The sequence below is a fragment of the Candoia aspera genome, chromosome 2, assembly GCF_035149785.1.
Source record: "Candoia aspera isolate rCanAsp1 chromosome 2, rCanAsp1.hap2, whole genome shotgun sequence".
In the NCBI taxonomy this organism is placed as follows: Eukaryota; Metazoa; Chordata; class Lepidosauria; order Squamata; family Boidae; genus Candoia; species Candoia aspera.
The window spans coordinates 68,100,834-68,127,773 of NC_086154.1; the positions used below are offsets into that span (position 1 = coordinate 68,100,834).

Below are 26,940 nucleotides of genomic sequence, written 5' to 3' on the forward strand. Positions count from 1 at the left end.
CCGGCGCGCTCCTGTCACTCTCAGCTTTTTTCTTCCAACGCTGTAACTGCGCTGTGAATAAATCAGAGCCTGATCCACGAACCAGTGTCTGAGTATTATTCAGAGGCAGGCAGCGCATGACACACATCATATGAGTAAGTGTTCTCTCATCTATATGACACTTCTGTCATAATGGAGTTGGTAACCAACTCTTTTTAGACATTATCTGAGGAATCCAATAGATAAACAAAAGAAGGTTTTGTTTAATTAATCTCATTTTAAGATAATAAGCAAAAGGCTTGATTTTTTAAAAATCCTTTCTCAATGATTCAGTAGTATAGGACAGTGTTCCTCAACTTTGGCAACTTTAAGATGTGTGGACTTCAACTTCCAGAATTCCCCAGCCAGCCATGGGATATTGTAGCTTTTCATTCCAAATTTCTTGAAGGTGACTAATATCCACCTTAGTAATAAGAATTGGTTAAACTTTTTCTATTTCATCTTTTTTTCTGTGATATTGAAAATGTGGTGATGGTGTTGCATGAAAAAAAGGCCACTGATAGTGGGTGGAGCCTTTTGGAGCAGGGAAGTGGTATATGCTGCTCCTGTGCTTCACAACACCTCTTCTGTCTGGAGACCAATCACAGAAACCTGCGAACCACAAAGAACTCAATTTGGCAGGGTTATGGAGCACCAGCATATTGTGTACCATGTACATTTCTTTTTCAGGGAGAACCAGTAGGAAAGAGTGTGGCACAATACCTTCTTAGAAAGGTAGCTGTCGTTAGAGCTAATGTTTCATAGAGACAGCCTGGTGATTAACTAAAGCTCTTCTTCTTTTTCTCCTCCTTGTTCTCCTCACCCTTCAGTTCTACAGATCATTTGACATACGCATTGCTCTGGTTGGACTTGAAGTCTGGAACGACTATAATAAGTGTGACATCTCTGAGAACCCACATTCAACCCTTTGGTCTTTTCTTGCTTGGCGGCACAGACTATTAATACATAAAAAGCATGACAATGCCCAGCTGATTACGTACGTTGCTGATATTGGAACAGAATCACTCCTGTTCTCTCTCTTTTAAATAAGAATTTTATTAAGTTTGAAAGAAAAGATAAAAACTACAAAAAATGAAAAACTATGAAAAGAAAAAAAACTAAAAAGCATGAAATGCAAGAAACAAGAATTGTGGAGATTACATAAAGTGTCTTCCAACTTTCAGCAACAAGAATATACAGCAATTTCCATATTCAAACCCTTACTCTATATCAAACCTAAATCACATTATTTATATAAATTCATCGTGTAGGAAAAACATTAAATCCTTCAAATTAATACAAAAATAGTAACAGAGGGATAATTATTCTCAGTCCTCCCTAATATTTAGATGGGAAGTAAGGCAGAATTTTTTTTTTAAAAAGTTTTAAAATTAATCCAGAAATAACAATAAGCAGCAAGAGATTTCGCTTCTTGTAAAAAGCCTCTCTTGGGGTACATAAACTTAAAAATATATAAACTAGGTGATTTAGAAATGGGGAAGGCTTGACCTAGTGTCCCATTAAGGCTGTAGCATGGTCCAGAAAATCATGGCATCCCTGACTCCTGTCGTCTCTTGCCAGATTAGTGCTAACTCTGTTGGTGATCCTCCGGCTACGAGGCGAAGTTCAGGAGTACAAATGGGATAATTCCAAGCATTTTCTATCCATGAAAATGCTCTAGGGCATCAGGAAAACCCTGCCTTTGCCCAAGAAAAAAAAAAACAATGCTGCCAGGTCTGCCTGCTGAGCTCGCAGTCACAGCTGTTCAGTCGGCCATATTTCCACCGGAAGCCATGACTCCTGTTCTCCATGATGCCAATTACAGCAGGGATAAGGAACTGGGATCCACGGACCAAAACTGGGCTGCTAGGCTGGATCAGTGCCTTCTGCTTTGGTCTGTATAGAGAAAAGCAGAGTGTAGGGAATGGCAGTTCTTCCTAGATGGAATGCCTTTCTCTGTACAAAAGGAGATGCAGGCATAACTCCCCTTTTCTTTCTGCATGGAGAAATGGATGACATCCCAAATGTTCCTTGGAAGAAGGCTGAGGCTTCCTCTTAAGTCTCTCTTCCTAAGTTCCTCCCTGTGAGATCATCTATCGTATCTTAAATGGTATGCAAAGTTAGAACTGATCCAGTTCCTCACCGTTGTCTTAGGAGAGTGCAATGCAAGCAGTCCTCTCAGGCTACATAAATTATCTCCTTTCAAAATTTAACTGCATGCATAGATGGACAACTTTTATTCACAATTTCATTCTCTCTCTTCTAATGTGATACAGTGGGATGTCCTTCCATGGTACTACTATTGGCTTGGCCCCGCTGATGGCCATGTGTTCTGCTTATCAGTCTGGAGGAGTAAATATGGTAAGTTATTCTTGATAAATAAAGAGTTACCCTATTCAAGACTGTTTAAAATAAATAGGAACAAAATCAAAGCAAAAACTGCCCAGAGTCCCTCTTTTGGGGGGAGATAGGCAGTAGCAAAATTTGAATAATAAATAAATAAATAAATGAGAATATGCTTCATACTATAGATTCCTCCCACCTTTTCTTTAAGCTGTTTTTTTGGTAAGCATGGAATTTCAGGGTCCATTTCCTTTAACACATTAGTGCTATGGTTTGGTCAGAAAACCTGGATTGTTTAATTGTGGGGGGAGGGAGAGAAAATTATAGAGTTTTTTCAGAAGGTGGGGGAAGGAGAGAATTAATTGTTTTACTGGTAGACTTGTCCACAAAGGGGGTCAAAGTAATCAAAGGGACATTCTGCTCGTTTATGCTCTTTTCTGCTCAAATTGCTTTATACAACTTCAAACAAATAATACATGCTGACCCAATAAAACTTGCTAGCAGTAGCTTTGGAACACTCAAAAGATAGTACTTGTTTATGGAACACAATAACATAGGGAACATGCTGCCACACTACCACAAAACACAATTATGCCATTGGTTTAAATGGCTTTAAAACAGGATTAAACAAATTCGTGAAAGCTGAATTTTTCATCAGGTATCAGCTGCAGGTTTTAAATAAGTCCTCAGGTTCACAGGCTGTATACATCTGAATACTAATTCCTGGGAGGACAAACAGTGCACCGTTCTTATGGACTGGTCACTGTAACAAGCCAAATATTTGACAGACTGAACTATGGGTATGATCCAGCAAGGAGGCCCTTAATGTTTTTATAAGAATATATCCCTTAAAAGAAAGAGTTACATTCCCTTGTAGTTATTTAAACATCCTAATGACAAAATGTTCAGTGCTCTGAAAAATGTGAATGTAGTATTAGGGAAAGCTTATAAGCATATCAATAAATGTCAAATCATGTTCCCTTGGAATAGAATTCCATATGCTAATGATGCATAATTCATGATGGTGACCGTGTGCCATCAAGTCCGTGCCAATTCTTTACAGGGGTGTTACATAGATAGATTTTCTCCAAGACAATCTGTTCCTGACCTGCTTCTTCAGGTCTTCTGAGAGTGCATCCTTGCTACTGGTCATCTTTTTCTTCTCTTTCCTTTTACCTTTCCCAGGATTATAGACTTCTCCAGAGAGTTAGGTCTTTCCATAATGTGTCCAAAGTAGGATAATTTGGGCCTCATTATTTGGGCCATGAATGAGAACTCTGGATTGATTTGTTTGATGATCTCTTAGTTTGTTTTCTTGGCCATCCACAGTATTCTCAGGAGTCTTTTCCAATACCAAAGTTCACAAGTGTCAATACACTTTCTATGCTGCTTCTTCAAAGTCCAACTTTCACTTCCATAGAGTGTCACAGGGAAAATCAGTGCCTGAACGGGTCTGATGTGTCTTTATTGGTAAAGACACATCACGGCATCTGAATATCTCTCCAAAGCCTTCATGGCCACTTTACCAAGTGCCACTCTGTGGCATATTTCTTGACTCCTGCTTCCTTTACTGTTGACATTTGATCCTAAAAGGCAGAAACTATCTAACACTTCAGTATCTTCATTGTCATTTCTAAGCCTGGTTGCTGTATCTGTTGTCATTAGTTTGTTCTTCTTTATATTTAAACTTCTTTATATTTAAACTAAACTAAACTTAGACCCATTTTTAATTGTGTTCCTTGACTTTTATTACTAAATGATGTATAAACCTACTGCAAATTCCTGTGATTACTATAGGTTTTCCAGAATTTTTAGTCAGAGTTGCATTCTTATGTACATGTAATCATGTACATTAATTTTAATTGTATTTTTCATTTTGTTTACAGGGGTATTAAGTTGTTTTTTTTTTTCTTGTACATTGATTGTTAACCACCCAGAGTTGTTTATTTCAGATGGACAGTGATATAAATTATATAAATAAATAAATAAAAATAAAATGAATGAGTTCCATTGAACATAGTGAAAATGGATAGGATTGGGCTATGGTCTTAATGCACTAAATCTGATAATCCCTGGCTGTGTGGGCAAGGAGGAAGAATATGCTGACAGTCATCTTAATTCTGTGCTTGGACAGGATCACTCTGAAAATGCCATTGGAGTTGCTGCTACTATGGCCCATGAAATGGGCCACAACTTTGGCATGAGCCATGATTCAACTGGCTGCTGCTCTGCCAGTCCCAAAGATGGAGGATGTATTATGGCTGCTGCAACAGGGTAAATTGTTCATGCAAGTGTACAAAAAACAAGTACCAATGAAGTGTTTCACTTAAATTAAGGCCTTTATGAGGAAAGGGGCTTTATCTGAATTACTGTTTGTGCCATGACCAGTACATAGGTAACCCATCCAGGGCATCTGCAGGGAGGATCAAAACAGGCAAGATTGGTGGACAACTGGTGTCATGACGCAAGCTCCATCCCTTTTGTATGTGCACATGTACAAAAGAGTCAGGGCTTGCATTGTAACATTACAAAATTATTTAGTATTGTACTTAAATGATACAATTCAATATTGTATAATACAATAATTTCACACACACTGTGGACATTGCTGTACCCTTTTTTCACTATCTCAGTAGAATTCATTTACTACTTAAAGTCAGGACTAAAGCTAATAAAATAGAGCTTGGGTATTTTAATATAGGAGCGATTACAGTTATAGGAAAAACAAAAAATGCAGTGTTGGTGGATCTGCCTTTTACGTTATGGGCTTTTATGGGGCTTTTCACACAATGTATGGAATTGGGGTGGCATGAAACTTGCAAAGATTTGGATTGCAAATTTTTCTTTAGCTGTTTCATATATAAATAATTGAGCAAAACATTGTTAACACTTAGACGGTATCAGTTCAAAACCATATTCCTTCTTCATCCCAAAAGAGGTATGCGGTCCTTGTTTTCACCTTTATAAGTAATCGGTCGAAATGCACCTCTGATTCTTCAGGAACCAGACATTTCAGTTACTCTTCAAAAGGCAGTTCTTTCCAAATAGGAAGACAATCACAGCAGCTGGCAAGTTAGAATTTGTCGTTTGAAGTTATAATCCTTATTCTAGATGATCAGGGGCATCATTGTCATTAAGCCAACATCAGCTTTCTAGCAAAGCGTACCAACTTTTTCCCCCTTTCCTTCCTTCGCCTCAAGTGGTAGCTCTACTTTTAGTGGACTAGGTCAAGTGAGTCACCACAGTTACAATAATAATTATCAAAAGAACAAGTACAGCTTCCATTGTGAGAATATGTTGATGTCATTCTATAACTTGGCCTTCACTCACTAGCTGCAAGTTTTGGAAACTGTTGCACTTTCAGAGGTACTAATGCTTGAATAATAACACTCAGTTCAAGATTGCCCTTTTGCTCCTTGGGTGTTTACAGGGCACCCTTCCCCAGAGTGTTCAACGAATGCAATAGGAAAGAGCTGGAACGGTACCTGCAATCTGGTGGTGGGATGTGTCTTTACAATATGCCAGATACAAAGACCTTATATGGAGGACCAAGGTGTGGAAATGGGTATCTGGAAGAAGGGGAAGAATGTGATTGTGGAGAAGTAGAGGTAATTCCTTTTGGTTGATTTCATAGATTTTTCAGAGTCAATTGGGAACTAGTATTTGGGTACTCCTTAAGAAATAATGAGAGGTATGTTCCTCTACTGTACTTATATTTTCTATTACTGCTTCCACCAAATATTTGAAAGGTGTCTGTTTATTTTGGTTACTGTGTCTTAGTGGAACTTAGTGAACATGGAGAGAAGAACCAGAGTTTCACTTCCTTCCACCCACACCTCCTAATTCCCTTTCTTGCTACTTGAGAGGAACCTCAGCCCTCTCCTTTCTAGAGCATCAAATAAGCCAATGAGACCCCAAAGCACAAGAAATTAACTATTCAGATAGATCAGCAGTGGGCCTGTACTGGTGCTATTGTCTGCGAAACTTAAATGCAGATCCTGTTGTTTGAGAAACTCAGACCTGATGTTTTGGTGTTTTGATCTCAATTTATTTGAGAACTGAAGCATTTGAGCCCCAGATGTGACATGATTAGGAAGCAACTTTGAAGCTTCTTGGAGGTTGTTATGCTTGGCCTGAAAAGTAAAAGCATGTCTTACAAGCCATCCAGAAACAGCCAAATGCTTTCCAGTGTTTTTAGACTCAGAACATCTGCTCTGTAAGTGCAGCACATGTCATTTGTGTTATTTCTCCTGCAGGAATGTAATAATCCTTGTTGTGATGCTGCTAACTGCTTTCTGAAGCAGGGTGCTGAGTGTGCTCATGGAACTTGCTGTCACCAATGCAAGGTGGGATTACCTTCCTTTTTCCTTGTACCTTTCAATCTCTGTTTTGTTCCTTAGTCTTAATATACATAATAAAGGCTTGAATTCTCATTGGAATCAGCACTCTAATTTGGAAAGGTTGTAACCCCAGGACACACATCCCCTGCTCAGTTAAGCTGCATCAAGAAGAAAAGCAGGGCTAGGATTACCCGGTGTTTTACAGCAGTGTGCAGAAGTTTATAGAGCCAGTTTGATGTAGTGGTTAAGGAGATGGTCTAGAAACTGGGAGACTATGAGTTGTGGTCCCCCCTTAGGGATGAAAGCCAACTGGGTATCCTTGAGCCAGTCATTCCCTCTCAGACCTAGGAAGAAGGCAAGAGTGAACCACCTTTGAAAAATGCTACCAAAAAAACTCCATGGACTTGTCTTGAGTTGACACCAGGAGTCAAAACTGACTTGAAGACACCAAACAAAACAGAGGTTCAGCCTAAGCAAGACTGAATGAGGTTTATTCAATTTATATGGCCGCCCATCTCATGTACATGACTCACAACATTAAAACGTTAATGGCTCACAACATTAATATACACACACACACACATATACACATACACACATACACACACAAATACAAAATAAAATGAGAAATAAAACACACAGCAGCCTGAGAATCATAAAAAGCCCTCAGTAGAACCAGGAAACAGGCTCTGTCACACACTCGAGGCCCCAGGGTTGAGCACAGAACCAGATCTTCAAGGCCCTATGAAAGGCCAGCAGGGTTGGGCCAACCTTATCTTTGGAGGGATGACCAACATTCCTTGGCTGACAGAACCCACAGCATGCCCCTCCTGCTGTATCAGATAGGACATGGAGAGACAACCGGGTTCTGATTTTCTCTTTTATATCTTTGGAAAGCTACCCAAAGCAGCTGTTTTGGCTAAAATTAGTACCACCCTGAGATTATAACAACTACAGATGGGAAGCTTGTCTTTCAAGGGAAGCAACTGACTCAGCTGGGCCTAAAGTTAAGCCTTCCTGCTTGCTTGTGTTACCAGCCTACTGTTGTCTCTCTTTATATGTAGTGTCTGGCAAGACAAAACCTACACTTAAGTTTTTTTTCTGACCCTGCTTCTTACTGATAGTTTTCTGTTCTCTGTTATATTTTACATTTGAATTTCTTTACAGATTGAACTTCATTTCTTGGGTAGGGAGGAGTAGATAAATATACAGACCAAAGATGCCTGTATATCACTTTACATTACAGCTTTCCTAGGAAAATGTACTTAAAATAGTCTTGGTATGCTGGGTTTTTCCATACTCCTCCTCCTGGAGGCCCTGTTTTCATAAATGCATCCATTGGGTTTGCTTAAAATTGCTACTCAAGTTAGCCCTACATTTGTGGCCAACTGGTCAGGCAAAGCCACTCAATATGCAACATTTGGATTTTTGCACACCACCACCATCTGATATTTTGGATTGTTTGTGGTAGCATTTAACAGCTTAATCCTTTACATGGAGACAGCTGAATACAGCTGTCTGGATACCATCATTTACCTTTCATGCAAATTCAGGCAGCTACCGCATTCCCCATTATGGCGAAGAGTGTTAGTGATTCTTAAGTTTTGCATGCACACAGCAGTTCCTTTCCCTTTCTTGCACTTGTTAAGCAAAGGAAATACCAGAATCAGCATTAGGTGCATGATCTTCCTGAAAACAAATGGGTGGCCTGGTGCTAGCAGAATGTTTCCTTTTAAAACTATAACTTAAGATTTATGTAATATATACCAGACATTCTACATAAGATAGAAATCAGCTGTTCCTTGCCCTATCCATTAAGCAACTTGTTAAAAGTTATCAGTGTATCTGCCAGGGGTTTTATCAATAAATATGATATACTTTTTAAAAAATTGAAAATGCTGGAAATTGAACATGGAATATTTTGCATACATACTCTGTGCTTTCTCCCTCTGTTAAGGGTTCTCCTCTGGGGAAAAGGTATATATAATCAGTAATGAGGCATTATTGAGCAGGAGGTCTAGATTAGGATATGGATCAAGGATGCCTCTGTTTGAAAAAATGTCCTCAGGAATTTGACAAAAAGAGATTCTATGTAGAGTTAAGACAACAAAAAATGTTATTTGGAGGCCATAATGAGGAGTTTCTTCCCATTAGTGATGCCTTAGGAATTTGGTTGAATGGCAATGATATTTGCTATATAGAATGAAAGGAACTGAAAGTCAGTTCAACTTGTCTTCAAAATAAATCTGTGACATATACATCTTTGAACGCATGGATCAACGCTTAACCACATTAACTAAAATGCTAAGTATTCCACACCACCCTGAAATAAATGCATAATTTCTTTCCCTTTCTTTAGTTAGTTTCACCTGGAACTCCTTGCCGGGAACAGGCGAGAATATGCGACCTACCAGAGTACTGTTCAGGCAAATCACCATTTTGCCCTGCAAACTTCTACCAGTTGGATGGCACTCCATGTGAAGATGGCAGAGCATATTGCTACAATGGAATGTGTCTGACATATGAGCAGCAGTGTTTGCAGCTCTGGGGATATGGTAAGGAGGGCTGATCTCCGAGAAAGGCATTGCACCATGGGAAGCCCCTTGCATCCAGAGGTCTAAGGAAAAGGAAGGAGAAGACTGTTCTTATTTTTAGTTTATGGAACTGTAATTACGTCAAGAAAGAGGAGCAGAGAAAGGGAGAAGGGAGGATCTACAGTAGGTGTTCATCCACAGAGGCTGTTGTGATCAGTAAACGCCTGGCAACTACTTTTATACATAATTGTAAGCCTTGCTTTGCTGAATCATGGTTTGTTGGATAACATGTTGATTGAGTCCATATATTGTGCTAACATGATTCTTAAACTGTAGTGGCTGGGTTCATACATAACACGCTAAATCAGAATGGCATAGTGTGACTACCCGGGTTGCACTGGGGTGATGTTTTCTTAATTTTTAAGCTTTGAAAATTTATTCAAATTTTCATCACAAGGGCTAAAAGCCTTTTAAAAATGCAGTATGACATTTATTTTAATTTTATTAGCAATAATCATAGAAGAGTTGTCTGGTAAACCCCATGAGGAACATATGAAATATATTTTACAGAGTGGGCTGGGACAGTTTTGCCACCCCTGTTCTAGTAAAACAACGATTTTGTTCTCTTACCGATGGGTTCACACCCAATGCTAAGCAGCTGGGTGATGGATTTGGTAAGTTATCTTCCACAGATACTGTATGTGTGAATCTTTTCCATACAGGAGCAAGGCCAGCACCTGACCTTTGCTTTGAGAGAGTTAATGCTGCTGGAGATTCCTATGGGAACTGTGGAAAGGATATCAGTGGCAACTACAGGAAGTGCGACACCAGGTAAAAAGCAGACCAACTGTTTCATGTGAGGTGGGATAGATCAGAATCCTCACAAGTTAAAAGATGAGAGAATGAATCCAATCTATATTGTAAATAGCTACAAATTGATTGGCAATTTAGTTGAACAAAATTGTCAACTTTTGCATTGCTTTTATTAAATCTTTCAGGCCAAAGTCATACCTTGACTTCCTGGTTACAGGAAGAGAGAGATCACTCCCCTTGAGCCCACATCTGTGAATATTCTCCTGCTGTTCCTTGTTGGGTACACAATTAACATATCAATTAAAGCAGAGAAAGGTCTCATGAGTTGTGTGAAAGGGTAATTCATGAATATATCATCTGAAGTTCTTTTCCCAGTCCAAATAGGAGCTACTTGCTTTTTCCAGCAAGATTTCTCTGCAATCTTTTGACGTTTGAAGCTTTTCAGCAATCCCAGACTGTTTTCATAAGCACCCTCCTTAAAAAAAAATGGAGAAAAAAATAAAATCCACCAATACCTTGGTCCCGACATGGGTCAGCACTCCCCACACTTGATACTGAAAAGAAAGAGATACGCTGTTCATATGCTCTTCAAGCCATATTTTGACCCACAACTATTAAGCATGCTCATTTTCTTGCAGTTCCATAACCCTTTAGATGCATAGGACTGCACCAACAAGGGTTTTATTAATGCAAAGCAGAACTGAAATTGATCTCAGAAAGTAATGGAAAGTCACTGTAAATGTCTGCGCAAGTGTACATACACTTCTGGAGACCCACTAGGAAGTAAGCCATTGCGTCTTCCATCAACTAAGATCTTTTCTGTGGGCACTGTCACATAGAGCACATAATGGTAGGGTAATTTTGAGGTAGTAAATATGAAATAAGATCTTCAGCATATATGAAACATGGTTTTCAGCACACAACATGGAATGGGACTCACTAGGTCCCTCAAGCCTCTTCATTTTTATTGGAAGTGGATAATTTTATGCGAGCCTTTGTGTTGGGTGTGTGAGAAGCTAAGATCTTAGCCAGAATGCTCAGACTTGCAGAATTTCTCTTTCCAGCAATGCTAAATGTGGCAAGATACAGTGCCAAAGTTCTGCTTCCAAGCCTCTGGAGTCCAATGCTGTTGCAATTGACACAACTATCAAATTAAACGGAAGGGAAATTCATTGTCGTGGTACTCATGTATATCGAAAGGAAGATGAAGGAGATATATTAGACCCAGGACTTGTGATGACGGGAACCAAGTGTGGCGACAGTCATGTAAGCATCAGCTGCCTACTGTAAGCTGGCACCTTATTCCGCTTAGGCACTTTGGAGATACGTGCTTGCTTTTTCCCAAAATTATTGTGTGCAACAATTTGTTTTAGAGGTTTAATACAGCTTTGAAAAAAGAGAAAAACCCAAAGGTAGTGCTCAGAATGAACAACTTGGAGTAAGAGAGGACGCTGTGGATGTAGCTTCCCTGCCTTGAAGCAGGCTGCTCTTTGGCTAAGATCTGTGTTCCCACACCCGGCACAAAGCTCGAGTCTGGATGCATTCCCGCTGCACGTAAAATGTTGGGTGTGGCAGTACAGATTTATGGAAGTTCGGGAAACATTATTTAGCGACCCTTCATCCCCATTAACTGTTGCTCCTTTTCCCCACTTATTAACTCCTGCCATCTTAGCCTTAGAGTCAGACCAAGCTAGATCACTACTAAGGCAAAGGATCTTAGACATAGAAGGCCCAACAGAAGTTGCTGCCTTTTCTCGTAATCTATTTGTCAATAACCAGATGTTAGTGTCCAAACCAGCTCCGTATTTATACTACACTACAGTTCCCAAATTAAGGAGAGCCCTATCTCTAGCCCTATTTAATGTCCTCCCCACAGCTGTTTTGGAAGAGAAATACAGGAAGATCCCATATGAAAGCCGATATTGCCCCTGGGACGGGTGCCATAGAAACCATGGCCCATCTTCTTTTATACTGTCAGTTTTACAGGGACATTCGCCACCAGCTGATTACCCCACTTTTATTTAAATTCCCGGGGCACTCTGATCATTTTTACTTACATTATCTGTTAAACAACCAAGATAAAAGTATTTCTTGCAAAGTAGCAAAATTCTGCTACGTTATATGTAAGCTTCACCCACAAGTGGTTGCTAATAGTTATTGCTATTAGGGGATAATTTTGCTTATTTTATGGAATGCATTTTATTGGTCAGTGACTGAAATAAAGTTTCTCTCTGTCTCTACTAAGTTCTATTAGTGGTACCACGCTGGGCTTAAACAAATGCCGAAAGCAATAGTATCGCCTAGTGGTAGGTGCAAGAGTTGGCAACAGCCTTTAGGGCTTCTCAGTGTTGATGCAGTGGTATGCACCCCAGGCTTTTCTTGTACCCCAAACCATTTCATAGCATTTCTTGTTCCTCTAGTACAGTGTTTCTTAACCTTTTTTCTTCTTTGTTATATTTATCAAAATTTACTGTATTAAAAATTAAAATTGACATATTTGCTGCCGCTACCACTTCTCATGATTGTTTGATGGGATTTTAATATTGTATTATTTTTCAACATAGGTTGGCAAATTATTTTGATTTTGTGGACCTCTGAGAGGGTCTTGGGAACCCCAGGGGTCCTAGGGCCAGACTTTAAGAAACACTGCTCTAGTATAATTCTGAATGTTTGGTTTCTCTTACAGGTTTGCTTTGAGGGCCACTGTCAGAATACCTCCTTCTTTGATAGTGGAGATTGTGGGAAAAAGTGCAATGGCCATGGAGTAAGTATCTGTCCTTGTATTCAGACACCAAGTGACTGTATTTGCTGCTTGCTCACTTGGCCAGCTGTTATTTTTGTTGGATTTCAGAAAACGGTTAAGCTATCTATGTAGTGACATATGCCTGGCTGTAGAAAGACGTCCAGTTCAATTGCATCTTCCTCCAGAACAGGATTCAAACATTATCATTTGAAAGTCAGTTCTTGTTTAATTTGTACATTGACCAAAATACGTTTTAGAACAGAAATGTACACTACATGTGTCCTCCTAGCACCCCATCTGTGTCCTTCCAGCACCTTCAATTCATGCGGCCAAAATTTGGCAGCAAGATGCCCATATTTCAGTAGTAGAATTTTGTTTTTTTAGAATTAACCTCGTAAATGGGAGTAAAAGGACATACCCATATTCTGATTTAAATTTCCCAATTCTACCTCCCAAAGTTTGGCCCCCAAACGGTGATTTCAGGTTGTTTTGGGGGGAATGGGTGGAAAAGGATGGAAAACAGAGCAGAATGGGAATTGATGAGAACAGTATGAAGAAAACAGGAATAACAAATATGGCCTCCTCCCCTTTCAGTGACATCACTACGTCAGATGGCCTTCTGTGGCTTTTTCTAAAGGTATCAAACTTTAGAAGGATTCCTGCCCCCCAACTTTAGAGAATAAACTTTTTTATGGCTTTCTATCCTATATCAACACATGAATTGGATGATAGATATGGGATTAAAATGTATGTCTGTGCAAAAACTCTTGAAGTTAAAACTAAGTGGTCATAAATGCTTTTGTACTTTCCATATTTTGTACTGAGAGATTCAGCAGAGGTTAAACAGAAGAAGAGGAACAACATGCACAACGTGCTTTTCTATCAACAGTCTATTTTTCTTGGAACATTTTTATAGTAAAAACCAGATTGTCCACTAAACAATCTGATTTGTGACCAAGTGGTTGTTGGATGGTGAGACAATATGAAACGTTAGAGTAGATGTCCATCATGCAAGACTGAACTGGAGCTTCTCTCACAGGTTTAATCAAATCTTAGGGTCCTGTTCAGCATATAAAGACAGGCTATGAAGTGTTATACAGATCTTAAATACCAAATGTTGGATGTGGCAGCTTTCTTTAAGCTGTGGTTTTACATTTGAGAAGAAGTTATGGCCATTTGTTACAGAGAGGGTATTTGTTGGGAGGTTAAAAATAGTGGGAAGTCATGTCTGTTCCTCTTCAGGAATGCACATATAACCCAAAGTGAATTTTGAAGGATGGAAATATACCCTTTGGGGCTTAAATGTTAAAAATGAAAAGAATGCTCTAACACTGCATTTCTTGGGAGGGCTGATGGATATAACCATGGATTGTCCAGGTGACTTTTAGATGCATTGAGTTATAACAAAAGCCAAGGGAAGGCTTCTTGTGCTGTTTGGACTGGCATGAGCAGGGTGTTTACTATAGAAGTAACACTGATGGTGTTCTCTCAACACAGATTTGCAACAACAATCACAACTGCCATTGTTTCAGCGGATGGGCACCTCCGTTCTGTGATAAACCTGGAAAGGGAGGAAGCCTGGACAGTGGCCCCGTGCTTGAAAAAAGTGGGTATAACTTGTATTATTCAATTAATGACACTTGAACAGTGCTTGTGAGGCAGGAGTTTGGGTGAGCAGGTGAGGTACAGAACCACAGGGTACTGGGTCCATACTAGTATAGCTGAGGGGAAGGTGGAGTTTGGCAAGTGGAGTTTTTGTCTCGCACATATTCAGCACTTGGCCACATGACACAGAAAGTAGCATTTGCTGAAATGTCCTTCGCTACTACCTGTTCAAATACTGGCATCCTGTAGTGGGTTTTGTTGTGGTGGTGGTTGCATTTTAGCACAATTGGTGAATTTGAATAATTTTGGCTTTCTTCTTTTTCTGGTCCAGATCCTATTCCAATCATCACTGGTGTCCTGGTTTCCATCTTGCTTTTGACTCTAATTGGAATAGCTTTTTGCTGTTATAAATGGAGAGCCAGACTTGTCCCAGTAAAGCAGACTATTTCTACTCCCAAGAAAACCCAACAGTCCAGGTGAAGGCATGCATGCATGCATGCATGAATGGATTTGTTTGTCAGTAAATGAGACAGTTGCATTTTTTATGCTAAATAGGCATGCAAATGGATGTGATGTTGCTTGTATCCCTTCAAATTTCAGTTGATTTCTGGATACATATGTATGACAAACCAGGTATTTTTTCTTTTTATCTATACTACAAGGATACCATTACAGTTTCTGGAAAGGCTTTGCAGACCACATTCAAGGCTTTTAGGTGAAGGGTTACATGTGATCTTAAACCTCAGTCTGTAGATCCCTGCCCTAAAGTGTGATTTACAAACCACAGTGGCTGAGTACACACAAGAGATGAATTACACAGAGCCTTAGTATAGTGTGTGAACTCAGTCTATAGTTTGGCACAATTCCAGTTAGTTTTTAGACAACCATTCAGTTCTGTCAGTGCTAACCCTACCGATTTCCTGCTAGAAATGTTGGTTTATATTTTACAAGAGACTTCAGTTCCCCCAAAATAAATGTGAATTATTGCAAGCTGGCTAATTAGTATATTGGCCTTTTTCCAATGTTAGTCTAGATAAGAACATTTGTTTTATTTGTATGAGGAACCATTATATAAATAAAGCAGGTGCAATTGCAGAAATGGTTTGTAATACTTGCTTGTCCCTATTGTTTGGATACAGCACACCCCCTTCCATTCAGAAGGATGTGAATGGACATGCAAATCCAGCCTTCAAATTGAAAACTCCACAAGGACAGAGAAAGGTACTTGAAATGACATGTAGCTATGGTATTAAATAATTTCTAATCAATCCTCTGTTGATCCATGCTATAATTCCTTAGCATTTTAAAATACATCATCCAAGGAAATGTCTTAGCAGCAGGCCTGCTTTTCTTGTTATGCTCTAAGAAAGTTGTTCCATGTGTCAGTTCCCATAATCTCTGAACTAAACCATTTTGGGATCTTCACAGATTTTTTTTCTCACTACAAATCATTATTTATGTATTTATTGTTAATATATATAGTACTCAAGGCAGTACAAGTAGGGGTTCTCTCCTGTTATTCTTACAGCAACCTCCTGGGGAAGGCTGGTCTGAGAAATAGTACCTGACTCAGTTACTCAGTGAGTTATTCAGTCAAGTGGGGGCTTCCAAGCTCAACACCTTAACCACTATGCCATACTACAATCCCTCTCAATTTTTTTCTCTTTTATAATTGTAAATTGCATTTATTGCAATTATTTTTAATAAGGAACTTGTATAGATTTTATTTTAAACACAATCTTCCATGAAACCAAGCACTGAAGCTTACAAAAATAGGGACACAAGAGTGAATCCATATATATTATGCAACAACTGAGGCAGAGCAGCCAGGATATAAAATACATTGGCAGCATTTGTATTCAAGAAAGATACTTGGAAAATAGAAGTGCAGTGATTGCTTTAAATTGTTTGATCTCCTTGAGTACTTTCCAGAGTAGGAAAAAGGTAAAGATTAATGAGCTTGACTCCTGTTGACTTCATGGACACATTCCTCCAGACAGTTTACCAGTGTGTTCTGTGGAGGTGTTTTTTGAATTTCCAACTCTCACCTACAACCATGTAAATCCCTGGAGGTCCACCAACTAAGAATGAACTAAGTCTCTCCTAAGTCCATTTTGAGCCCAGAACAGATCAGTCAAGTGCTGCCCCCTGCTGAGGCCAGAAAAAAGGTTGGTTATCAATCAATCAGTAAATCAAACTAACTACCGAATAAAATAGAAATGCCATCTTCCTCTTTGTGTGATTTGCTTGTAGGCTACTGATACGCAGAATATCCCCCCCAAATCTGAAGTGCTGTACTGCCAGCCACCAGCAGAGCTGAAGAGACAGTGGCAGCCACCGCCAGCTTTTCCAGCTAACTATACAAAGAAACCCCCCTTTTCAGAACATCAGACTGAGGAAAAGCATTTACCAAAACGAACTCCACCAAGCAGGCCCGCACCTCTGCCTCCAAATGTCATGGTTCAGCAGGTGAGGAATTATTTACACATGAAATCCTCTTTGTCAGTAACAACTCTGGGAAAGCTGTACAGGCATTTTAAAAACAGAAAAATTCAAATAACCACATTTGGTTTTTGCTAGCAAATGTATGCTAATGTAACTTTAGAGGAGAAATACTTGCTTCAATGGGACTATGCATCCTGTACAAATGGACCATATATTTTTCTCAAGACAGAAATAAACCTGTGTATCATTTGGGTGTGTCTTATGTCTGGGATTGAGTGCAACCTGTACTGACATGACCTGGCCTATAAGGGGGAGCACTCAGCCTTTCTTTTTTTGTAATCAAGCATTGGCAAGGAATATAAGGACTATACAGGGGCAGCTGGGTGGATGCAGCAAGGGAGCTCAGTGGGTGGTGAGGTAATATCCTGAAAGTAGTCCAGGACCCAGCATTTCTGTAAGAGAGGTATTTGTTCGCAGGAGAGTGGTTGTGCTTGTGTGTATCAGAATGAGAGAGTTAAGCTTCAAAAAGAGGGTTCCCATCAAGAAATAGCAAAGAACTCGTGCTTCTTTGGGTTACTGCCAAAGTTCAGTAGGGTAGTTTCTTGGGGCTGTGAGGGCTGCAAAAAGAGAGCGTGAAGAGCTCCACACAGCCCAGAGATCTCCTCCCCACCCCTCCCCACCTTATCTTAAAGAGGCTGTTGAAGTTGTTTTGCAAAACACAGATAAGGTTGAAATGATAGCTCCACCTTGTGTCTGATGAATTTCTCTTCCAGTCTCTCCTCTGCCTAGATCATCCCCTCATTTCAGTGGCCTGGAGGTTCAAAATATCACAGTGTGACCATGACATTATTTTTGGCTTAGCATAATGGGTGATTGGTTCAGCAAACCATGGTTCCAAACTTTTGACTTGGTCTTGTGGGTGAACCAGGCCAGGGTCTCAGCATTATCTTTTATTAGTTCCTAGGCCCTAACAGGCTATAATTGTTCATCCATAGAAATGAAGGGTGCCCAGGTTTTCCTGAATCTGAATGTGCAAATAAATCATGGAATGTAAGGGCATAACAATTACGATGCTTAGATACAGACTGTTATCTCACCTGATTTACCTAAAACAACCAGAAAGTCTCATGGCACTGCAGTGAAGAGAACTCTGAGGCAGATGCATCCTGAACAAAATGCTTTTATCGTATTTCGTACTAAGTGAGGTTTCTGGACTTTCTGCAAGATCAATCCCATATATAGCATATTGCACTAATCTATACAACTAATTGCTAGAACATAGACATAGCAAGGCAATGCCATATGCATATAGGTAAGACCAGTGATAAAATGGGCCTTTCAGAGCAAAAGATCAATGACCCCCTATTAAAGTTTCTTAAATCCCATCCATACTTTTTCATGTTGATCCCAGATTCTTCTTCTTTCTTATCCAGTCTTAAAATTGCTATGCTTAAATGCACTATATTTATGGACAACCAGCATCAGTTGAGGAGGGGGCTGTGAGCCACACACACACACACACACTCTCACACACACACCAGGGGGTGGGGAGGACTTTGCATTGCTTTTTCACATACATCTTCCAAAAATACAAATAAATGCATGTCTTTTTCTTGTTGTATATTGTTTGTATACTTCATAGAACAGGAAAGGGAAGAGCAGAATATAATTACGTTAGATTGGCCTTCGCCTGTCTGTGCCCTCCAGATGTATTGTGTTGCTGCCTGGGAATTCTGGAGTTGCAACACCACCACATTTGGGCAGTTTCAAGTTGTGGAATATGCTTTAAATCATGAATAAGTAATGTTTTTTCTGCCTAATAAATTGTTTTTCATTCTGAGATCTTCTGATGTTCTTCATACCACACTTAATTGATACCTATTTTGTCTATCCTAGTTATAAGATCTGTATTATGTTTATAGTCTCTCTTTCTCTCTCTCTGTTTTATTGGCCACCCAACTTCTCTATTTTATTGGTCACAAGAACTGAAGAATTCCTACTTTTTTTGCCCTAGGATCCTTCCAGACTAAGACCACCTCAGAGAGCACTTCCAGCTAATCCAGTCTCTTCAAGCAACAGGACTGGATTGTCCAGAATGAATACAGGAACAGTACCATCATATGGCACTGCAAGGAATACAGGAATGCATATGGCCTTGGCAGAGGTAAGCACATAAAATGGTGGCAAGGACACATAAACAAAAGAAAATGATTTATTCAAATGTTGTATAATATTTTTCCTATTTTGTAATATTATATCTGACACCCAGTATCAGGGTTTTTTTTTCCAAAGGGACAGACAGTAAGTTGACTTAAGAAAAGAGTAGTAAAGATGTTAACATAATAGTAGCATGATATTTTCCAGGACAGAAAAGCCTAAACTTAAAATTCACTAACAAAAAACACCATGCTAAGGTGACAGATACAAAAAACTTGAGAGAATGAAATGCCACTGGAAAGTTCTCAAGGCTCCAGATGAGCCTTTCAAGGGAGTCTCTTTAGACCTTGGATGTCACCAACAAAAAGATCCTCTGCCTCATTTTGCTTCATGAAGAGAACCCTTTTATGAATTAAAAAGTGAAAACAAGCACATTGAATTTGGCCCAGGAATGAACTGGGAGGCAACACAGTCAGGGATCTCCTGGGAGATGATGTATGATTGGATCCAGGCACTGGTAAATGCATCCTTGAGGGAGGGAATGGTTCCTCTGGCCTTTAAAGAGGCAGTGGTCTGGCCCCTCCTCAAGAAGCCATCCCTGGATCCAATGGTACTGGAAATTTTTGTCTGGTTTCCAATTTCTCTTTTTAGCGAAAGTTGATAAAAGTGATAATTTTACAGCTCCTTGGATGAAATGGAGCATCTGGACCCCTTTTAACCATATTTCAGACTAGGATATATTTCTGAGACAGCATTGATTGCGCTTATAAATTACCTCTAGAGGAACCGTGATGGAAGTAGTGCATCCATCCTAGCTCTCCTTGATCTCTCAGTGGCTTTCAATACTATTAGTCATAGTGTCCTTCTAGACCAGGTTTGAGGTTTAAGAGTGGGAGGCATGGGGATGCAGTGGTTCTCCTCTTTCTTCTAGGATGGGTTTCAATCAGTATTGGTAAGGGCAGGAGAGATCTTCTCTGTGGGGACCCCAAAGGTACTATTTGTTGAGGTTTTCCTACTAATAGATTAAGCTACTATTATACCTAATCATTTGGCCAGGTGAAGGGGTTGCATTTGATTGTCTCCTCTCACGTGCTTCATGCAAAATAGCCTGGGGGGAGGACCTGCCCGGACTTGTTCTTCACTTCTTCTTTTTCTCTCTGCTGGAAATGTAGCTCAGCAAGGCTTGCTCCAAACGGAGCTAAGTACTTTAAATGTTTTGCTTTTGTTTTTGTTTTCTGTAAATAAATTATTTTTATAGAAATGCTTGGTGTGTGACTTTTTTGACCTCTCCTGGGCTAAAGGCTTTCCCAGCATTCTGCAACAGGTTATGGGCCCAGTAAAACAGCCCAGTAAAACCCAGAGAGAAAAGAGAGATCAGCTCCACACCTCATGCACAATTTAAAGGCAGGTAGCAAAGACCTGTGAAGGTTTTCTTTGGAGCCACCTGGAGATTTTCCAGCAACTGCCGGTCTGCAGGACAAAGAAGCTAGCTGAGGTGACTTGCAAAAGAAGGAAGAAGCCATGGCTGCCTCCCAGCCCTCAGCGATGCCTCTGGAGCGCCTATCAGAGACCAACTATTTGAATTGGGCCCTGAAGATGGAAATGTATCTTCGCAGAGAGAATCTTTGGCTGCCAATTGGTGAGCAAAACCCCCAAAATCCCAGTGCTGAATGGCTGAGACAGGATGAGCGGGCTAGAGCCACCATTATCTTGGGAGTTGAGGACAATCAGCTAGTCCACGTGCGAGGCATGCAGTCTGCAAAGCAACTTTGGGACGCTTTGAGAGACTTATATGTAAAGGCAACAGCAGGGAGTAAAGTTACTCTGACGAAAAAGCTGTACAGAGCCTACCTTGCAGAAGGAGAAAGCCTTCCTGAGCACCTGCATTATATTCAGCAGCTGTTTGTTGAGTTGCAGGAGAGAGGAATGGAATTTACACCTCTCACAAAATCCTATATCCTCCTGTCCTCACTAAATGAAACGTGGGACACGCTGATTTGTACCCTGGAGGCTATGCCTGAAACAGACCTCACCCCATCGTATGTTACACAGCGCTTACTCGCTGAATGGGAGAAGAGAGAGGAAAGATCCCCCCCCATCTTTTTTGGAAAGCTGCAAGACCAGAAAACGAGGGAAAAGAAGGGAAAGGAACCTGAGGCCACAGCACTAGCAAGCCAGCGATGCTTCACTTGTGGTTCAGCTGGACATTTGCAAAGAGACTGTGCCATGAGACCCAAGAGTAGAAAGACAGAGCAGAAGAACACAAGGGCAACACAGAAGAAGGCTCTTCAGACAACCCAAATTGCACAGGTTGCTGAGAAGGGTAATTCTGATGTATGGGTGTTAGATTCTGGGGCCAGTTGTCATTTATGTAATTGTAAAAGCTCTTTTGTGTCACTGTCTAAAACTGAAAGACAAAGTGTATCTTTGGCTGATGGGTCTGTGACCAAAATTATGGGACAAGGTGACTTGTATTTATCCTGCTTAGGAGAAACTGTAAAAGGTGTGTTGTATGTGCCAAATTTACAATCAAACCTTTTATCTGTGGCACAATTGGCTGCAACAGGGTATATCATAACATTTAAGAAAAATGGTTGTGAGATACGTAAAAATGGGAAATTGTGTGCTACTGGTATGTTAAAAGACTCCTTGTACATTGTGCAAAATGCAAGGAAGCCAAGCTGCAAGGCTGCAGTTGGCAACACTCCATATCATGACCAATGTGTACACCTGATGCACAGGAGATTTGGTCATGCTAATATCAAGTATATAGCACAAATGCCACAGCTGTGTGCTGACCTAAAGATAAAACCCTGTGATAAATACTTAGATTGTGTAGTTTGCAAAGAATGCAAAACATTAAAAGCTCCTGTGAGTAAGCACAGTGACAGAGTTACAACTAGACCTTTGGAAATTGTACACTCTGACATTATTGGTCCTTTTGCTCCAAGTCTTGGACAAGCAAGGTATGCAATGACCATCATTGATGATTTCTCAAGATACACATTTATCTACATCTTAAAACATAAAGATGAGGCATTTGAGAAATTTAAAAGTTTTGTGACATGGGCAAATGGAAAATTCCCTAGGCCTGTATCTGCACTCCAATGTGATAGAGGAGGAGAATACCTTTCTCACAAATTCAGAAGGTTCCTAATGGAAAAAGGGATAGAACAAATTCTTTCTAACCCGTACACCCCTCAGCAAAATGGTGTTGCTGAAAGAAAGGGCAGAACCTTGCAAAATGCGATGGAATGCATGCTAAAAGATTCACGATTATGTTTTAAGTTCTGGGGAGAAGCTTTATCGACTGCTTGTTATGTTCAGAACAGGTTGTATAACTCTATGATTCAGGACACTCCATTCCATTTGTTTTATGGTGTGAAACCAAAGGTAAGCCATCTTAGAGTGTTTGGTAGCACTGCATGGGTTCACATTCCAAAACAGCAGAGAAGGAAAGGAGGCCCCACAACAAAGAAAGCCATCTTTGTTGGCTATGAACAAAGCCAGAGGAGCTACAGGTTCATAATGGGAGAGAAATTAATAATTAGCAAAAGCACTTCTTTTGCTGAACAAAACTGGGGGAGATTAAATTCTAGCTCTCCAGTTGAACTGACCACCACAAGAGAACAGCAAGGACTTGCTGATGGTGATCTTTTGCCTGATGAGGACATTAAACCAGAAAAGCAAACTGAAGATCTGTCTGATGAGACAGATGCTTCTCAGGAAAGTGATAGGAGTCAAAATTTAAGCCCTGTATTACCTCGCAGATCTCAGAGGAGTAATAAAGGCGTTCCTCCATCACGTTTTCAGGCTGAAACAGTAAAGGCTTTTCACATATTCACAGAACCTGAGTCTTTAGAACAAGTGAATGCTTTACCACCTGAGATTGCACAAAATTGGCATTCTGCCATGCAACAGGAATTAGCATCCTTGAAAGAAAATAAAACATGGAAACTGGTAAATCTACCTCCCAATGAACGCTGTCTGGGTTGTAGGTGGGTTTTCAAACTGAAAAGGGATGCTGATGGCAAAATCCAAAAATACAAAGCAAGGTTGGTTGCAAAAGGGTTCACTCAAAGGAAAGATTTAGACTTTGACAAGACTTTTGCACCAGTTACTAAAGGTGAATCAATTAGATTACTGTTAAAAGTTGCTGCACTCAAGGGAATGTCAGTTAACCACTATGACATTCAAACTGCATTTCTCTATGGTGATTTAGACCACAGATTATACATGCAGCAACCCCCTGGCTATGAAAAAGGGGAGAATCTAGTCTGTGAACTGCAGAAGTCAATCTATGGGTTAAAACAAGCTGCTAGATCCTGGAACCAAAAAGTAGATGAAAAACTGCAGAATTTTGGTTTTGAAAAAGGAAAAGCAGATCCCTGTGTATATATGAAGAAGGACAAACAAGGCTGTATGTATCTGTGCATTTATGTTGATGATTTGCTGCTATTCACATCAACAGAAAAACAAAGGCTTGATTTTGAAGCCTGCATGAAAAGCCATTTCACATTAAAAAGCCTTGGAATTATAACAACCTAGGTTTGGAAAAACACAGGAAGAAAAATGGTAACTTTCTGTTAAACCAAAGGGGAGATAATGGTAATGTGAATGGAAAGACACAAAGAGTTGTCAGAGAAGATTGGTTTGCAACTTAATCTATAGTGTAAAAAGGGGAGTGTTGAGGTTTTCCTACTAATAGATTAAGCTACTATTATACCTAATCATTTGGCCAGGTGAAGGGGTTGCATTTGATTGTCTCCTCTCACGTGCTTCATGCAAAATAGCCTGGGGGGAGGACCTGCCCGGACTTGTTCTTCACTTCTTCTTTTTCTCTCTGCTGGAAATGTAGCTCAGCAAGGCTTGCTCCAAACGGAGCTAAGTACTTTAAATGTTTTGCTTTTGGTTTTGTTTTCTGTAAATAAATTATTTTTATAGAAATGCTTGGTGTGTGACTTTTTTGACCTCTCCTGGGCTAAAGGCTTTCCCAGCATTCTGCAACACTATTCTCTCCCCACCTCAATTTAACATCTACATGAAACTGCTGCCTGAGATCATCTGATGGTTTTGGGTCAGGTATCATCAATACATCTCCATTCTAGACCAAATCATGCTGTCAAGTTTCTTATCCAGTATCTGGAGACTCTGGAGGTCTGGATGAGAAAGAATGGGCTTTGGCTCAGTTCAAGCAAAATCTTGTGGCTGTGGGTTCTGAGATCCCCCAGTTCTGAGATCCCTCCATTAATTCTGAGTGTCCATTATTTCTTTTCTTGTATCTTGGGATGATACCAAAAGCCCTTGGCTTTTTTTTTTCTGTGATGTGCCTTCAGATTCTTGAAGAATGATCTCATATCCTCCCCTGTGATGCGCCTTCAGATGCTTGAAGAATGATATCATATCCTCCCAATCCTTTCATAAAGCATGGTGCTCACAACTGGACACAGAACTTCAGATGGGGGTTGATGAATGCATAATATTACTTCTTGTAGAGAGCAGTTAGCACACTGCACACTTAACGACTTCTATGCTAATAATGTGGTGTCTTTATAAAGATACACACACACACACACAGAGTCAAGGTCATAAATGTCATAGCTGACTGAAGATGTTTGTTTTTTGCAGTGGAATTACTCAGTAGAATACATATCCCAAGTATGGGTCAGTGCACTGCATATACCTGAAAAAGAAGCTATAAATGCTCTTAGAATGTGTAAAAGTGATAAGATTGCAAGTACAGTGAATATAGTTGCTGTAGATTTAGCTAGGTCCCCTTTTCTTTTTCTTACCTTATGCTTTAATTTCTTTGATAAACTATTTCTTACTCCTTTTCTGCACTCTGGATAATGTTGTTCAGTCCAAAAAGGATTGGCATGATGGGTATGTGTGTATGAGTTGGTGTATACAGCAGTTGTCATGTTGATACCAAGATAAACAGCCCTGTAAATCTGCGTGAGATTCCTGTGTAAAAGTGCGCCAACTTGAATTACATGAAATTTTTCATTAACTAAGAACAAGAACAAATGTTTTTATGGTTGGTGACCTGTGCAATCATGAACTAAGGTAGAAAGCATTTTAGATTGAGATATGATGCATACTTAGTAGACATTCTATTTTATTGCATTCAGCAAACCTAACATTCTGGATCAGGCCACAATTCACTTATGAAAACAGGTTACATGAGATTTAAAATGTTTGCATGTAAGAGCTTTGATTCTTATCCATTGTTCCACCTAAATGCAAGTGTATTTCTAGTTTCTCCTATCTAAGACAAAACAAATACTTACAGTTCTTCTATCTTTTGTAGAATCGAGCCATTAGAAATCCTGGAGCAGCAAGTACTCTGAAGTTTAGAACCTGAAGTTTGTCTTACAGTTCTAGAATCTACACCAATTCCTTTTGGTCTGACCTGGAATTTTTCAAGGGCTTTGTTTCAATTTGGACACGTATCAGGGCTAAAATAACTGAGGCCAATTTCAGAGCAACTTTTAGGAGAGAATCTATACTTCGTGGTATGGGTAGAAACAACTCTTTAGAAGAGGTCTAGAGTCTACCAATACATGTCAAGGACTTTTCTCCATTACAATATTACCTGTTTAAATTGGCATGCATTCATTATCATGCAACATGCAGAAAGAGGGAAGCAGAGGTCCTGTAATTCGCTTCCTGTAATTCATTGTTTCAACAGACAGATTGATTTTAATCAGCATCTCATAATGGAGCTGATATAGCTATCTATGAACACTTGTATAGTTTTTGGAACAAAATCTGAAGTCCTTTGAAGAAGATACAGATGTGATGCCCTATAATAATCTCATGGCTGGTAAGAGATCCTCCCAAACTACTATAGATCATTTGGAAGCGATTCCCAGTTTGAGGAAATTTGCTATATATGCATTTAAGAGAATTTTCTTTCCCTTTAAGGAATCTTCTACTTCCATATATTTAACCTCTTGTATTCTTCTATTGAGTCAGCTGTCAGTCCAAAGTTTTTTCAGTTTACAGTTTTCAGGATTTAGAAACTTTAGCAATGTAAGTGCAGTGAGTCCATATGTTGCCTTGAACTTCCACAGCCCTCTGAGGTCTACTCAGCCCTATTTTCCCCTGGAACCTTAACAAGTACTGACCAGCCATGCAGAAGTGTTTTTGTGATGCCAAATGGCTCCCTTCAGCCCTGATGGTCCTGGCATCATTACTTCTCCACTGTATTTGCTTCAGACCGTTACGTATCTCTGGGATGTCACAGCAACTTTGGGAACCGATCGGAGGAGATTCCACCAGAAAGTGAAGGATGGAGAGATGCTTCTAATATGACACCCTCTCTACTCCAAAATAAAATATGTTGGAGAAAGTTCATAAACATTTTTATATGAAGGGGAAGGTGGGCAGTTTTAGGAGGGGACTAGAGTAGAGAAGGAGATGACAAAAATTAGGTTGGGCTTTATCATGCATGAGGCAGGGGCAGGATTTTTTTGTTTTGTTTTTTGTAGGTGAGGTGGAGTAGGTTTTTAAAGCTGTATTATACCTGTTTTTAGGCTAACTTTAGAGTTTGTTTATTGTCTGTCTTGAAATGACAGGAAGCAAAATTTTGCGGTACAGTTGGAGAGGATGCAAAAAAGAGAATTTTTAAAATTATTTTGCTCTGAGGGATGTAGCAAACCTTTGTCCCATAGCCAGTGGTGTGCTGGAGCTGGCTCCTACTGGCTCGTAAGAGCCAGATGCTAAATTTTCTTGAGAACAGAGCTGAGCTACTATGTGTAGCACACAAGCCAACATTTACCAGCACACCATTACCCATACCTCATATACCATGAGATACTCATGGATTTTGCTACATGGACTTTACCTTCATGAGGGGGAAAAAAAAGATGAAATTATTCAGGTTCAGCTCAGTGTTTTTTGTCACTGCTGCCCCTCAATATTACCAAGGCACTCTGCT

At 39.9% G+C, this 26,940-nt stretch overlaps 1 protein-coding gene across 1 annotated transcript in view; it reads left to right on the top strand.

The window, feature by feature from the left end:
- Positions 1-26,675, top strand: part of ADAM19 (ADAM metallopeptidase domain 19) — a 47,179-nt gene extending 20,504 nt beyond the window's left edge. Inside the window, exons 7-21 of the mRNA XM_063292871.1 lie at positions 849-1,015; positions 2,295-2,379; positions 4,496-4,635; positions 5,792-5,969; positions 6,618-6,707; positions 9,061-9,256; positions 9,958-10,066; positions 11,113-11,314; positions 12,735-12,812; positions 14,289-14,397; positions 14,728-14,872; positions 15,536-15,617; positions 16,650-16,865; positions 18,856-19,005; positions 25,309-26,675. Coding sequence (XP_063148941.1) covers positions 849-1,015; positions 2,295-2,379; positions 4,496-4,635; positions 5,792-5,969; positions 6,618-6,707; positions 9,061-9,256; positions 9,958-10,066; positions 11,113-11,314; positions 12,735-12,812; positions 14,289-14,397; positions 14,728-14,872; positions 15,536-15,617; positions 16,650-16,865; positions 18,856-19,005; positions 25,309-25,362 — 2,001 coding nt within the window. The 3' untranslated portion in view covers positions 25,363-26,675. The remainder of the gene's footprint in view (positions 1-848; positions 1,016-2,294; positions 2,380-4,495; positions 4,636-5,791; positions 5,970-6,617; positions 6,708-9,060; positions 9,257-9,957; positions 10,067-11,112; positions 11,315-12,734; positions 12,813-14,288; positions 14,398-14,727; positions 14,873-15,535; positions 15,618-16,649; positions 16,866-18,855; positions 19,006-25,308) is intronic.
- Positions 26,676-26,940: the final 265 nt, after the last annotated feature.